The sequence below is a fragment of the Pagrus major genome, chromosome 18 (assembly GCF_040436345.1).
Source record: "Pagrus major chromosome 18, Pma_NU_1.0".
In the NCBI taxonomy this organism is placed as follows: domain Eukaryota; kingdom Metazoa; phylum Chordata; class Actinopteri; order Spariformes; family Sparidae; genus Pagrus; species Pagrus major.
This window is the reverse complement of record NC_133232.1, coordinates 21,328,020-21,343,428: the sequence shown is the minus strand read 5'-3', so window position 1 is coordinate 21,343,428 and position 15,409 is coordinate 21,328,020. Positions and strand designations below refer to the sequence as shown.

Here is a 15,409-nt window from a genome sequence, read left to right as displayed (position 1 = left end):
GTTTCTCTGCAGGTGGTTCTGGGCAAGAAATGGACACGAGAGGGATTAGATAAAGTACAGCGACCTTTCATCCCCTGAACAGTCCTTATCTACACGTTAAGCTTGGTCCACTAAAAATAAAGCAATTAAGGACTGGCTGAACAATCAGAGCACTCTTTTCAACAAGGAGCAAAACAAACCAACTGAAAATCTGAAAGAAGGAGCTGCTGACAGCATTCATGAGGAACTTTTGATGCATTTAAGTATTAATCAAAACTACCACCAGAAAAAATAAGAACTTTCCTTTTCAATTGCGGCTTTGTGAATAAACAAAGAAAGAAACTGATTATCCTGCCTCCAGAGGCTGTGTCTGGCTTTAATGTATAAGAAACAACACAGGACACCAGAATAAAGAAACTTGAATTGAATACATTAGAGCTCTGAATACAAACCAGTCTCTGGAATGACCTTTCCATAGTGAAATGTTATTCCTCGCATGCACCTAACAGCAGGAAGCTGCCATATACACAGTTCCTCTACACGTCACTGCAGAGTTATGATCTCCAAGATAAAGGGCAGATCCTTTTCTCTGAAAGAAAAATAATCTGCAGACGGGAGATTGGGATGCAGACGAAAAGCATGTTTTGGTGACCGAAATAGCAGAGGAGGAAGGAGCAACGTCTGGGAAAGAAAAAAAGGAGTGTACGAGAGATGCAAGGAGAGAAGATTGGACTGTTTCTCAGCCCTCTGTGCCAGATTTTTAGGAGAGGACAACAAACTTGTGCAATTTTAGTGGCAGTCGTCCATGGGAACACATCCAAGGCACATTGGAGCTGACCCTCCTGGGAGGTCCTGTTAGATAGAGAATAATACTGCATGAAGACCAGAGCGTACGTCTTCCGTCAAGTTTCGGCTGACTACAGGAGAACGTTTGGAAGGATTATTGCTGAAAGGGGAGCCATGACCGGAAGCAGCAACCTGGAAAGCTGAGCTACTCCTTTCCCTTTCCCTTTCTGTGTGTTTTCTTGTACTTCCAAACGTATTCACTGCCTGCCAGTGAGGACCAAATCTTCCATCTTCCAACTGGACGGACAGTTTCATCTTGTCAGGATAGAAGATTGAGCTGACTGGAACGAAACCCTCACATATCCCCCTGCTGAAGGTTTTTGTTTCTGCTGCTGCAGAAGCATTTTACCGTGGGTCGCGATGGAGATGGACAAGGGACATGTTCCTATCAGGAGAGGGGTGAGCTGGAGTCCAGGAGGACTGAGGAAACCTCTCCAGGCAACGCAAAACATGCACACCCCTGGGACGGAGTGCAATGCATCATGGGAGAAGACAGGATTCAACAAAGAACAGATGAGCCGGAAAACAAGTAAGTGTTTGTTTATCTGGCGTTTTCTGTCCTTACTCTGGGAGCCTGAGCTGCAGCAGGACAGTGTATCATTACTTTGCTGCTTCATAACACAGAAACCTAGTTGTAAATACATTTCCAGTGGTTTGTTTGTAGTGCTGGTTCAGTGCTACAGTATGGCCTGAACTACAGTATATTATCACATCTGAAAACCTATAACTGAGAGGAGCAGACAGCAAATAGAGAAAACAGGCAGCCCTGCTTTGTCAGTGCAACTTGAGACAGTGAGATTCTTCATGAAACATCTGTTTCCATGGCGTAAATATATAGGCTTCCCCAACAGCAATGGAAATGCAATCATGCATCACTGCTAAAGGGTTTAATACACAACACAGCCACTGACAATACTGGGCCAAGTTGTTGCAAAAGTTGCTGGAAACTTCTTAAAGGAGACATATTATCCTTTGTGTTTTTTCTCCTTTTCTTCAGTGTTTTATATAGATACTTGTCCATGTAAAGGTTTTTGAAAGTTAAAAAGTGTTCACCAGCTGAAGCTCCTCTCTCCCACAGAAAACAATGCTGCTGAAACACCTCGTCAGTAGTCCCGCCTTTAACCCCGTGACTTTGTGACATCACACTATGTCAACATGTCACACATGTGCATAATTTCCACCCAGTGGATTCAGCACAGCTGCTCTGTTGTTGTTAGTGGGGCTGGGTCAGGCGTGTGTGGGCTGACCAATCACAGCAGACTATTCAAGAGGGGCCTTAAAGAGACAGGAGCTAAAACAGAGCGTTTCAGACAGGGGGGAATACAGAGCTGCAGCACTGGACAGTATGCGAAAACTGATGTATTTTTTGGGCATTCAAGCGCGTAAACCTATTCTAGTAGTAACCCAGAACTGAAAATGAGCATAAAATGTCTCCTCACAGACCTTTCTCTGTACTTTCAGTTGATGCACCAAAACATGTTATGGAACATGTTAATGGAAATATGGAAAAACACTGACGCAATACATAACTGGAAAGATAATTACCTCTGGGTTGTCAAATGCAGCATTCAAAGACATTGTGCTGCAAGGAAGCATAACATAACAAAGGTCATGGCCATCAGATAATTGTCCCTGATACCGATCTGTAGCTCCAACACTGTTCCCATCACTCATTACTCACTAATTGCTTCCTCAAATGGAGCAAAGATAAACAAAAACAACAAAAAAGCAGAGTTAAAAGTGGACTACACCTAAACTATATGAGCTGCAGGGCTTGGTGTCCACTTCTGAACATGGTTTTTTATTTCCCCCATGGGATCCATGGAGAGTTTAGGTCACATTCAGTCCGGTAAGATCCCAGGACCTCTGTTAATCCTTGTCTTTCCATACCGCTTCACACATCACCCACGGGGGCCGGTGCTGTCATCCCGCTCACCCCGCAGCCATCGCCCAGAGAAAGATAACATCCGACAGGGTAATCTGACCTTTGATACACAAATGCAGGGCTGGCCCCCTGAGTTAAATCCCCCGCTGTGTGGGGGAGTTTGCCGTCTGGGATGAGGGGATGGGACATAGGGCAGAGGGATGAGGTAGAGAAAGTTAGAGGTTGGAAAAAGAGGGGGGTGAACAATGAGATGTGGAAGCTCTTGCATCATTCCCGAGGGCTGAGTTTTGTCTCTGCTGGAGGACAGGAAATTCCTCTCTTGCCCTTGCAGGTTGGAGCTCAGGGCCCAGAGGGTTCAATGAGGGCAGACACTTGGTCGGGGAGCGTGCACAATAAACGAACACACTTACATGGTGATATCCAGACAGACATGGAGGGTAGCAGAGGTCAGGTGTTGGATCTCCTGAGTCTCACTGGTTTAATCCATACACACACACAATCTGGACTATCTCTTGTCTCCCTTTCCCACTTCAAAGGCTGCAACGAGGGTCAGACACTTGCCTGCCATCACAGGACATTAGACGGAGATAAGCCGCTCAATACTTGGCCATTGATTGGACACCTCACCAGAACTGTCAAAACAAAGTGTAGTCTGCTGAAACATCAATACTTTCTCAGCAGAAGCCTGGAGCTCTTCCCTCACAGGCATGTCTCCGGTTTTATAATTAGTTAGTGGAAACCCGGCAGAGGTGGTGGTGGTGGTGCAGATTTAAAAAAGTGAAAAAGAGCTGGAGGCTGTACTGTCTGTCATTCAGCCTCCAGCTAAAGCCCCCCCTCCCCTCCTCCCTCCCTCCTCCCTCCTTCCCTGTCTGCCTGTCTGTGATCCGGACTGCGGAGCAAAAGAAATCCGATCCCATGTCTCGCTACAGAAAGGGGGTGTGAAGCCATCAGACGCAGTTAGATTGAAAACTCTTGTGGAAGTACAACAAAACAGCGGAGCTCTGAATTTGACCTGAGAAAGGTAAGGGATTAGGTACTATAAAGAGGATCCAGACAGACTAAACTTTCAGTTAGGATATTTTATAGGCTGGACTTGAATACAAAGTGAGGAAAAACTTGCCTGTTTTTCTGAAGAAACTTGTTAGGAGCAGTGTGATGCTTGTTGCTACCGTCCATAAACTGCAGGTCTTTTTTTTCATAAATGAAAAAGTCGTAACCTCCACTGAACTTTTATCAGTTCCTTATGAGAGCAGTAATATGTGCTGAAACTTATGAATTCATTTCTGAAACTCAGATTTAGCCTGTTTCATCAAGTCATTCTTGAGTAAAAGTAAAGATATCTTGTTAGAATATTACTTTGGTAACTGTGAAGTCACTCATAAATGAATAGGCTACTTGAGTAAAAGTCTTAAAGCATCTGATGTTATATGTACTTAAGTACCAAGGGTAATTTTCTGGCAATAAATGTAATTAAGTATCAAAAGTACGAGTAAAAGTAGAGGATCAGTAATAGAAATACTCAAGTAAGTACAGTACTTGAGTAAATGTACTTTTTAAGTTATATTCCATAACTGATCTTCATTAGTTTACATATTACTGGGGATCAGTGGTGGAATGTAACTAAGTACATTTACTCAAGTACTGTACTTAAGTACATTTTTGAGGTACTTGTAGTTTTAATTGAGTATTTTCATTTTGTGCTACCTTATACTTACAATCCACTACATTTTGGATGCAAATATTGTACTTTTCACTTAACTACATTCATTTGATAACTTTAGTTACTAGTTACTTTGCAGGTTGTATACTGCAACAGAGCCAAAGCAGAGCATTTTAAAATTAATTTATTTTATTGGCAATCAGGGAAAAAATCAGACTCTGTTAATCAGAAACAAATATAGGTATAGTTTACTTTAATTTGTGCTTTTGATCCTTGAATACATTTAATATCAGATACTTTAAGACTTTTACTCAAGTTCTAAGTTGGTAACTTCACTTTAACCAAAGTGATATTTTAACACGATATCTTTACTTTTACTCAAGTATGACTTTTTGGTACTTTTTACAGGAATGCCATGACTAAGTGGTGTCAGCCAATAAGATAATAATAATTTTCCTACTCAAAAAGTCCACATTTCATAAAGAGTGTCATTTGTTTTGTCAGAGATGCTCACTCTTTTGGCCCTGACATTGATCACTGATGGGATTTGCACCTGCGTGTTACTTGATAACCAGTCTCAACTAGAGGTGTTTACAGTGAGGACACTTCATTTCAAGCCTCACTGCTCTGGCTCGATGTGCAATATTCAGGTAGCCTGCTTTATGAAAATTAAATAGCTAATAAAACATGTCACTGGGACCTGAGCTGGTATTCCCTCCCATATTGACAGCCTCGATAAAAGGCACAGTAAGTACCTGTGTGAGAGGTTGGTTCATTTCTTTGCAGCAGTCTATAAAGGAAGGTGATTTATGCTCTTGCCAATAGTGCTGCTTGTTTAAAAGGTTTTGTGATGATGCTTTCATCCGTGTTATATTGTTGTCACAAATATGTAAAGGGGTCATTATATAAATCTCTTATAGCGTCCCGTCCTGCCTTTCTCTGTCAGTGTCAGATTGATTGATTTACCGTAGTTGATGTTGACATTGAAGTGTTTCCTTGCAGAATTATCCACCTCCATCATCAAAGGGTATATTTTGTGTATGTTAACGGACTGCAAATTATTATAATCCAAATTAGCCCTATAGTCCCTTTTATATACTAAGATAATAAGATAAAAATCAGATAATAAACATATGCTATTGAACTTTAGATGTATTTATGTAAAAGGAACTCAGGGGGAACCCTACAAAGAGTTAATTTAATTACTGTGAGGGCAGACTTTAAGTCTGTAAAATCAATGACAGATGGATATTATTCCTCTTACTCAGAGAATGATCATGTTAGCTTTATACTCTGTGCCAGGAAAAACCACATGCAGAATGAGCTCTATAGGAAACCTTGAGAAGTGAATGATTTACGCATAATTAATGTGATTGACACACGATTACATCAAATAATGTAGCTGCCTGGATCCATCACCTTATTAAATGAAGAAGGAGCCGTAGCTGTGCCAGCTGTCTCAGAAACCTCCGGGAGGGACGTCAAATATCTTCCATCAGTCAGAGTTACATGAGTTGGATGAATAATCTACCAGATGTGTCACCGCAGCAAGCTATTCTCCTTTCAAATGTCCATCAGAGAGTCTTAAAGGTTTTCATTCTGTTAAAAATAAAGCAAAGATGCAGCTTAGATTTTCCTCTTGTGAACTCTGAAGCATGACGTAGTCGCTATATTTAAGATGGGAACACTTGATTGTATAGTATGTTTATAGAAAACAGTTAAAAGATGTCATTTTTGGAAGCGATAGATTGTAAAAGTGGTCTATTAAGGGTTCCAGCTGAAGCACTGCACAAATTAACTACAGAGAGAAACCAAAGGCATGTTGGAAGCTCAGGCAGGGAGTTTTCTCAGCGGTGGAGGAATGCTCAGGGAGGGACTACTGCAGATGGCAGAGGAAATAGCTCCGCTGCCTGGAATGGAGCTCTTAAGCTCAGAAAACAAACTGCAATTTTAACATAGACATGTCTTATCAAATGATTTCAAGGTAATCAGCACAACCGCAACATGAGTGTAAGACCGGATTGACACCAATTTCTTTTGGCTCTGACCTAGAGTGTTTTATGAACTCCAGTCAACAAGCTTTTGTGTCTTTCTTATTAAAATTTTTATTTGAAATGTTCCTCCGCCTGTTTCTGTTAGTTCTTTGTCTGCAGCTCCGATCTGCTGAGTCAAGTGTCCACAAAGCCGTGTTGGTTGGAATAAAAAGTACTGCGAGGAACAATCAAAACCATATGGTTTAGAAACAATTATGTGGGTTTTAAAGAGAATATTAAATCCCAGACTTGTTAAAAATTTGTCCTTGCTGGTTCTCTTTATTTGTACATGAAAGCAGTGTGGTGAGCTATAATTGGATGTTGCGGGAGTTGTCTTTGTTTGAACAGTAGATGTAGCACATTGCTAATTCTCGAAAGTTAGGGTCCATTTCATCTTTAATCAGTCTTTAAAACCTCATGTTTCTCTCATTGATCAACCTGTCTATTCTTTCTCCTTTCACGCCAGATCTGACCCGGAGTGCCAGTTTATCAGAGAAGGAGCTAAAGGAAGCTCGTGTCAGGAGTCAGATCATCGCTGCTCAGCTCACCATCCCTTCCAACTCCAGTTCCAGAGGTGTGCAGCTCTTCAACCGGCGCAAGCAGAGGGTCAGCGCCTTCACGCTTGAAAGCTGTGGAGAGGGTTCAGAGGAGGACAGAGCTGAGAATGTGAAAATTGACCCCTCATGTAACAAACAAACATGGGCAGAGAGGAGCAGTGAGGAGAAGGATAGAGATCTGAACTTTAAAAATAGCTCTACCAAGCCACTCTTGTCGCCACCTGGGAGGGTACATTCAGTAGGTGGTATCAAGGCGGACCCAGGTAAGGATTCACACAAGGAAGAGGTCATGGAGGAGCGTGTTATCCAAGAGAGGCATTTCCTCCCTGTCAAGGAAGAGCAGGATGAAGAGGAAGAGGCAAGAGATAAAATCCACGAGGAGCTTGAGGACAAAGTCAAGGATGAGATTCCCCCTGGAAGTAATAATACTGATCCAGTTCTGATTGGACATGCTGAAGGGGAAGCAGAGATAAATGGGGGCCACGCAGGGCCACTTCCCACTGGAAAGCTTCTTAATGGCTGCCACAGTACTTCTGGGCCTGAGAGAGTGTCTTTGACTGCATCCAAGCAGACGAGCACCATCATCAATCGAACTGCCAGGCCCTTTTTCTCACCACTGACGGTGCAGTCTCCAGAGGCAGTCAGCCCTGTCATGGACATTCCCCCTCCTCCTTCTTACTCCACTCCTCCTCTCCCTGCTTTCACTGCTCCCCAGCCTGTGGCGTTCTCACCTCCACCTCCGCCTTCGTATCCCACACCTCCTTTACCTGCCTTTACAAACCAACCCCCACAGGCCTACTACTCCACTCCACCTCTGATGTCTCCTGTCATGTCCCCTGTCATGTCCCCTTCCTCACCTCCACCATCCCAGTTCCCTGTTTCTTCTGTATCTCAGTACCCACCCATGCCCCATTACGGCCCTCCTACAGCACCCAAACCCTCCACCTTTGTTCCTCAGCCTGCATCAGAGAGAAAACCCATAGCAATCAAAACAGGCATACTTGAAGAGGGCGCTGCTAGAAGGTCAAATAGGAAGGCCATGTTCACGTTCAAAGAGAAGACAGTGATGGCTCCGAATCCTGAGCTGCTCTCTCTGGTGCAGGGGGCAGATGAAAGGAAGAAGCACGGACAGAGATCTGTGCCCGAGCCAGCGTCTGAGGAAGAATTGCTGGCTCTGGGTGCAGAGGCCTCCAACTTCCTCACCAAGGAAGAGGACAGGGCAGAGGAGGCAAAAGCACCAGAGTGGTCTTCCTGCCTCAAGAGCTCCAGGACCCGACCCAGGGCCGAGCACAGGCCAGAGCAGACCCTCACCAATGTATCAGGAAAGGGTGCTGAGCTGTTTGCCAGGCGTCAGTCCAGGATGGAGAAATACGTTGTTGAGAAACAAAACACAGGGCAAATGAGGTCTCCTTCTCCGACAATGTCTCTGCCTCCATCTTGGGTGTACCCATCCAACATGCCAGGCAGGGTCAAGGCCATTGCTAAAAGCTCTGACATGAGCGCACAGCTTTCACAAAACCTAAAGGCCCAACAAGCAGTCAAGCAGAAACCGAGGCCTAAAGCTCCAGCACCGGAGCCAGTTCCAGAGCCACCTACTTTAGAAAATGGTTGCTCCAAGATAGAGATGGACCTGTCAAGGCACCGGCCGTACCAGCTCAACTCTTCCCTCTTCATCCTTAACCCAGCCAAAGACCCGCTCAGTACCCTACCCAGAGGAGCACCACAGGCCAAGAACCTGATGCCTACCCAGTCTCTACCCAGACAGACTTCCTTACCTAATAACCCTCCGTCTCACTTCAGTACCCAGTGTATGTCTCCACAGCTGTCTCACAGCCCCACAAGAGGACGAGCAGAATATCCTTCAAATCCAGCCTCGGGACAGCTGAGGATCAGTTCTCCTATGTCTGCCTTTTCTCCAGAGCGAGTGTCCTCTCCTCGGTCAGGGGTCCAGGCACCAAGGCCCACATTTTCTGCCAAAAAGGCAGGGATTGCGCCACAGGTGTGGAGACCCTCTCTGTACTACTTTTAGTAAATTTGTTGACTTCACTGGGATTTTTTGTAGTGATTACACACAAAACTGATTTTAGAAGTGCTAATATTTACAGTTTACTACACTTTTACTTCATCTTATGCCTTCTTCTTATACTATCTCTTGCGTTGTAGGTTTTTAACAGAGTGGAATCTTTTTTATGAGTGAAATGTTTTAATCATCACGTGTATCAGCAAACAATGCAAGCTGCATGAAAAGCAATAATAATTCAACCTGCAGCGAGACTTTGTCTGACTTTAACAGTATTATCTAAGTGAATGCGTCTTAATTGCTCAGAGGATTTATAATTGTATTTTCTCCACAGTAACAAACACCCAAATTATCATCAGTTTGAATAATAATGTGCCTTGATGTAATCAGATAAGTTTCATACCCAGAGCTACTAAGCACATCAGCACTAAAAAAAAACTTCAATTTTCAGGACGTTTTAAAATATAATGAGAAAAAACCTCACACTTTTTCCACTTTGTCTCCCAATTCTGTGGGCACTAGGGTGATACTGTCTTACAAAGCACTTTAACAGATGGTCTGGCATCTGCTTTATGATCTATGATTTGCAATTTAATGCTGCTCACTGACGAGAGCGAGAGAACTCCTTTTATGTCTTTATGTCTTCAGGGTAATTTACTCTGCTTTGTAGCATTTTCTACCTAAATATATGGTGTATGCTTGGATTCTTTGATGTTTCAAATCTGCAGGCTGCATACTAACTTGCACCATGGACCTACATACAGTATATACTGTTTTCGTGACTTAAAGCAGTAATTCCGCAAGAATTTTCCTCACAGGATATCATATATCACTGTTGATGTAGACTGCAGGGTTTATGTATGTTTCATTTCATAAACTATGATTCACTGCTCTTCTCTGCTGTTCTGCTGTCTGTTCTGATTAATTTCTTGTGTTCAAGTGAATCTTTCCTTCTGTGATTAAAGCTTTATGCTAACACTCTCCCTGTGACCTCTTTCTCCTTTTTCTCATTTCCTGACTTCACTGGCTTCTATCAACCATTCATTTCCCCGTTAAGTGTTTGTTATTTCACTTCCCTGCCTTTATTGCAAAGACATGCCTCTGTTAAGTACACAGATTATTTGCCACAGAGGACACATCTATTATAAAACTCAGTATGTGACATTTAAAGCCCAGAAGTGATTATAAGAGCTTGCCATTTTAAAATACTTTACACGTAAGAATCTGAGTTATGTGTGTTCGTGTTCAGACCTGACCCTTGGTCTTGTTGGTCTTGAGGAGCTCAGACGTTCAGACAAATGGGATGATGACCTTTGACCTGGGCCTTGTGTCTTTCACAGATGTCCCAAACTTTGTAACATTAATCGTAAAACACCATAACATCTCGGATCCTGTAACGGTCGAGACAGTCCTCTTATCATTATTGTAGTGGAGATAGTTTGCTCTTAATTAGTTTGTGCATAAAATGGAAAGCGACCCTTGCTTCAGTCGGGTAACTTCATATCCCTGTAAAGGTTAACCACCTCAGGAAGAGCAGATGACAGAAACCTGAGAGAGACACTAAAGACCAGGCCTATGTGCTGGTAAACACACACAGAAGAAGGGAATGCACAGAGATGACCTGAATGAAACCTTGACTCAGACTGAACACGTTAAAACAGATTCACTAAAATTTGTCTTATTGTCAAGTTTCACAGTATAATATTGGTCTTTTGTGAATTTGTGGAAAGCAAAGTGTCATGGTCAAATCAAAAATAAGGGTGTTTAATTATTACAAAGTTGTATAAGCATTATTCTACAATCTACAATCAAAGTATGTGTGTTTATAAAAGTCTAAAAATCATTATTTGTCATGCTCCAACAGACACCAAAGGACTCCTCCCCGGATGAAACCCCCAATGAGACTCCCACGTCAACCAGGACGCCCAGCCTTACCAGACGTTTCAGCAGCCCAGAGGGCCCCATTGCTGGTGCCTGGAGTCCCAGCCTCCAAGCTAATCGCCCCTCCACTACCATGTCTAGCCGCTTGGTTACTTCCCCTGTGTCCTCTCCCCTGGGTACAAGATGCCAATCCCCTATGGCCAGCCAGAATATCCAGTTTTCCACCTCTACTATAACATCCAGACCCTCCCAGACATCTACAGCCGCCTCTCCACGCTCTCCTCCTTGGGGTTCAAGATGTCAGTCCCCAATGGTGACCCAGAACACCCAGTCGTCTGGCGTCTCCTCCAATCCTAGTTTCAGACCTTCCCAAACTTCTACCGCTACTTCTCCTCTTTCTCCTCCTTGGGGATCAAGATGCCAGTCCCCAATGGTGAGCCAGAATACTTCCACTGTCACCTCCATTTTCACACCCAGACCAACCCAAACATCCACAGCCACATCTCCGGTCTCTCCTCCTTGGGGCTCACGCTCCCAGTCTCCTGCACTCTCTCAGACCAGTTTATCTTTCCCTACCACGAAGCCTCTATACACATCCTGTGCCACCTCTCCTGTTCCCCCACCCAAAGACAGTCGCTGCATGTCCCCCATTGTTAATAGCCTAGACTCTAAAGCCAACCATCGCCTTCTGGCTAAGAACATCATCAATGCAGCAAAACGTAAAAACAGCCCCTCTCCTGGAGCACTGAGCGGTCACAGCCTCCCCATCTCACCTCTGGGGAATTCACACCATGGCTACGACTGTCACAAACCACCCATCAGCCCTTTCCAGTCGCGGGCATTGGGGGCCCAGTCGCCTACCTTCACCAGCCCTCCTCCCACCCCAACACAGAGGATCTGCTCCCCTGTGAGGCTTTACAACACTCGCTCCCTCACCGACTCTGATGCCTCTGTTGAGTCTGAAGACTCTGGCCTCCGATCGCCTGGCCTTCACTCCTACAACACTTGTCCCCGCGGGTGGGGAGGTAGCCTGAGGGTGAAGAGAAGCACCGTCTCCACTGACCTGTGAGGGTGTTAATGAATGACAATGGCATTATTTTACTTTTCATAGACTTTTGTGGCATTGGATCAACCAGAAAAAGAGTTTCTGATTGCATTACATCAAACCAACACAGGTATTAGATAACTTCTGTAGCTCTGGATACTGATCCTGGATGATAATAAATGTTGTATCATGTTAGAATACGTATTTCATATGACTCACATTCATAGTATGGACTGACAAGAACAAGCTTTTTACATAACGCAGTTGCTGTGGCTTGTACGCTTCTTACATACCAAAAAGTGCGAAAGAATCAAAATGACCAAAAATATTTGAATTCACGTCAATGAACGTCATTTTTACGCTTTCATCAATTTAAAATGTTATTAAATGAATCGTCATTATGTTTGCTGGTCTGACGCAAGTCAAAATGGGAAGAGACTTAAAAAATGTAAGGCATAGAAGGGACAAATGAATGAGAAATGTGTAAATATGTAGCTCATCGGACTGTACAGTACTTTGGTTAAAGGAGACCTATTAGGCTTAAAGAGACAGGAGCTAAAACAGAGCGTTTCAGACAGAGGGGGAGTACAGTACTGCAGCACTGGACAGTATTAGATTTTTTGAGCACTAAAGCATGTAAATCTTTTCTAGTAGTAACCAAAATAAAATAATGAACCTAAAAATAAGCATAATATGTCTCCTTTAAGGATTTCTCATTGTACTGTATTAGTAAAGTACAAACCGAACTGGGTAAAATGAGTTCCATCATTTATCCCTGACAATAACACAGTTGTAGGTAGGACACATGCTATTCACATTATCACACATGGTCAAAGTATTCATCACAGTTTATTATGCATTTTAATCAATGGAAAATAAATCATATGCATAATTATCGCAGTGCAATAATCACAGTATATATATGTTGCTTCGTGTGCTGCATTTAAAATGAATGTAAGCTTTACAGACAGATGGACAGAGAGTGACAGAAAACAGGGAGTGCACAGTGTGAGGAGTTATGTGGAGCATCGATGGAGTATTGACGACCCTGTTTAATCAAACACCGATACCATGTTTCAGGAAAAAAAGATTTCAAAACGTTTAACGATGATGAACAATGAATTGAACAAATATTATATGAACTGTACTTACAAAGTGCCTTTTCGGATGAGGTTTAGAATGTGACACAAGTAGATAAGGTACAACAAAACGTTGTTAGATTTCCATGGGAAGAAGAAGGTAAGCGAATGTTGTGTGTTTGTATGTTTAAGTGTTTGTGAGAAAAGGATCAGAGGAATGGGTTGTATTTTAAATACATACATAACTCTAATGTAAATTCTCTTTAACTTCTAAAGTTTCTTTTTATACTTGATTTGCACTTCTGTTTATTCCATTTCATTTGCTAAGATGGGGTTGTTCAAAACAAGACTTGCCCAAGCAGGTGTAATTCATACACAACTGACTTTCTGTATTGAGTGCAGGGTCACTGAAAGTCATTTTACACCATTCCCATCACACAACAGATCATTCCTTCACTACCTGACCTGCAGGCCAAAAGCATCAGCACATTTCTAAATATTAACTTCTGTGTGTCCTTTGAGTGACAGAGACACCTGCTACATGGTGACCTGGCTCCTTCAGCAGGACTAAGCCTATCACTGTCATGGATTGGTTTCAACCTGGGTCACCCCTGTGCAAACGAACACTGCTGACATCCTCAAACACAGATAATAATCATTGCAGTTTTCATACAAAATCTTCTGAGGGTTCTGAGATTGCATGCCTGCATTTTTTTTTTCAATACAGCTAACTTTTCTCTCATTTCATAACTGTATGATGTCTGAAAATAAATGCAAAATAAAAAGTGATGACACACCAACTTAAATATTGTATAATTTGTCTCTTTTGAATTTAATAATTCATAACAGCCGGACCTAAGAATAGTGGCATTAGATTAAATAATATAAGCTTGAGTAGTCATTTTCCCTTTTTTATAAAATGCTCTACAAAAATGAATTAAGTAGGTGACTCATGGGATACTGCTGAATTAGGCTTTTGATTATTTAATGAATTTGCCTTTATTGTAGACTCTGAAATGGAAAAAATGAGAACAAAATGAGAGTTTTCATTCATTAACTCTTCAATGGAGAAATGAAAGCAGATAGAAATGTTGCCAGGTTGCGAGCCTGACTGGATCATCAGTTAACGTTCATTTTCATTTCTTGCCAAGTGGAAGACAAAATATCACAGTGAAAGCAAAGTTTATTGGGAACCAATCCAACCGGAGATGGTCTCATTATACTTTGGCCATTACATCCTACAATTAGCATTTACTTCATAATGACAAGTTAAAGCGAAAAAACTTTTAAGGTAAAACTAAATATATACACTAAATGCATCAGTAAAGAAAAAGCCAAAAGATAAATCTGACTTTAAAGAAAAGATTTAAAGAGGACAGTGAGTTTGATCTGAGGCAGCGAGTTTCCTCAGCTGATGGGTCACCCTGGGCGACACGTCGAGATTTTGGACCCATAAGTCGGGACCTGCCAGAGGATCTCGAACTGTGATCCAGCTCAGAAGGAGTTAGCAGTTCAAAGATCAGGAGAAAGAGCCTGACCATTCAAAGCTTTAAAAAAAAGGCGCAGTGTAATCTTAAACATCGATTCCAAAATGGCAGATAACCTGTGAGGGATAGCAAGGATTGATGTGATGTGGTCACTTCACTTAGGAGCGTTAAAAGCTTGGCAGTGGCCTTTTGTATAATTTGCCATCTTTGAATGTTTCACCTGCTGATACCTGAGTAATGTGTGGCAATAGTCAAGGAAGGAAGGACAGAATAGTGAAGGCAATACACAAGGATGACCTTTTCTAAATCTACAAAGAAAAGGCATGACCCGATCGGTTAAATGTCTCATTTGGACAAAACTTTTGTTACCTGAGCATCAAAGGAGTTACATGTCTTTTTTAAAAATGATTAGATAAGACAACCAGACTATAGGAGAGATGGTTAATGCTCTCATAGCTGAAGCACCAGAAAAGGTAATGATAAATATAACTATTTTAGCGGGGTAAGACATAATATGGGATACACTGGTGGTAAAAGGCTTTATTGAAACATACAGTTGTGTATCAATGTGTATCAATGATCATCAATATTATATCTATCCATGATTTGCTCCAGGGGTGAATGAGTCCAACATAGTTTTCCACATGGCTGATAAAAGCCAGAATGAGTAGGATTTGTCTGTTGCAGTTTATTAAATCCACATTCAAGGTTGCCCCCTTCTACCCGGCACAACGGCTCCTCTTGGATAGCACCTGGTCATTACATTTTTCCTGCCCTTACACCCTATACTGTTATTTGCTCGAGGCTACACATCTTCTGCCCAAAGGCTGCTCAGAAACGTCTGAAAACCACAAAAACAAGAAAATACAGACAGAGGGCGGTACGGTCTCTGCAGACACAGATTTCTCGTGGGTCATAAATAATGATGAGAGTGCAC

General features: G+C 42.5%; 1 protein-coding gene across 2 annotated transcripts; it reads left to right on the top strand.

Moving 5' to 3' along the window:
* Positions 1 to 585: 585 nt before the first annotated feature.
* Positions 586 to 13,791, top strand: LOC141013668 (uncharacterized). 2 transcript variants are annotated; one of them, XM_073487477.1, is made up of 3 exons: positions 586 to 1,354; positions 6,870 to 8,959; positions 10,845 to 13,791. In XM_073487477.1, exons 1-3 carry the CDS (start codon positions 1,186 to 1,188, stop codon positions 11,928 to 11,930), a joined length of 3,345 nt encoding a protein of 1,114 aa, XP_073343578.1. In that variant the 5' UTR covers positions 586 to 1,185; the 3' UTR covers positions 11,931 to 13,791. The 2 variants fall into 2 exon arrangements, with proteins under 2 accessions (XP_073343578.1, XP_073343579.1); XM_073487478.1 differs by lacking the exon at positions 586 to 1,354 and adding an exon at positions 3,693 to 3,731.
* Positions 13,792 to 15,409: the final 1,618 nt, after the last annotated feature.

Bases quoted from the DNA above. Each gene is read 5' to 3' on its own strand.
- LOC141013668 (XM_073487477.1), top strand. From the start codon at position 1,186: ATGGAGATGGACAAGGGACATGTTCCTATCAGGAGAGGGGTGAGCTGG. The intron at 1,355-6,869 runs GTAAGTGTTTGT...CTTTCACGCCAG, and splicing joins ACAGATGAGCCGGAAAACAA to ATCTGACCCGGAGTGCCAGT. The intron at 8,960-10,844 runs GTGTGGAGACCC...ATGCTCCAACAG, and splicing joins AGGCAGGGATTGCGCCACAG to ACACCAAAGGACTCCTCCCC.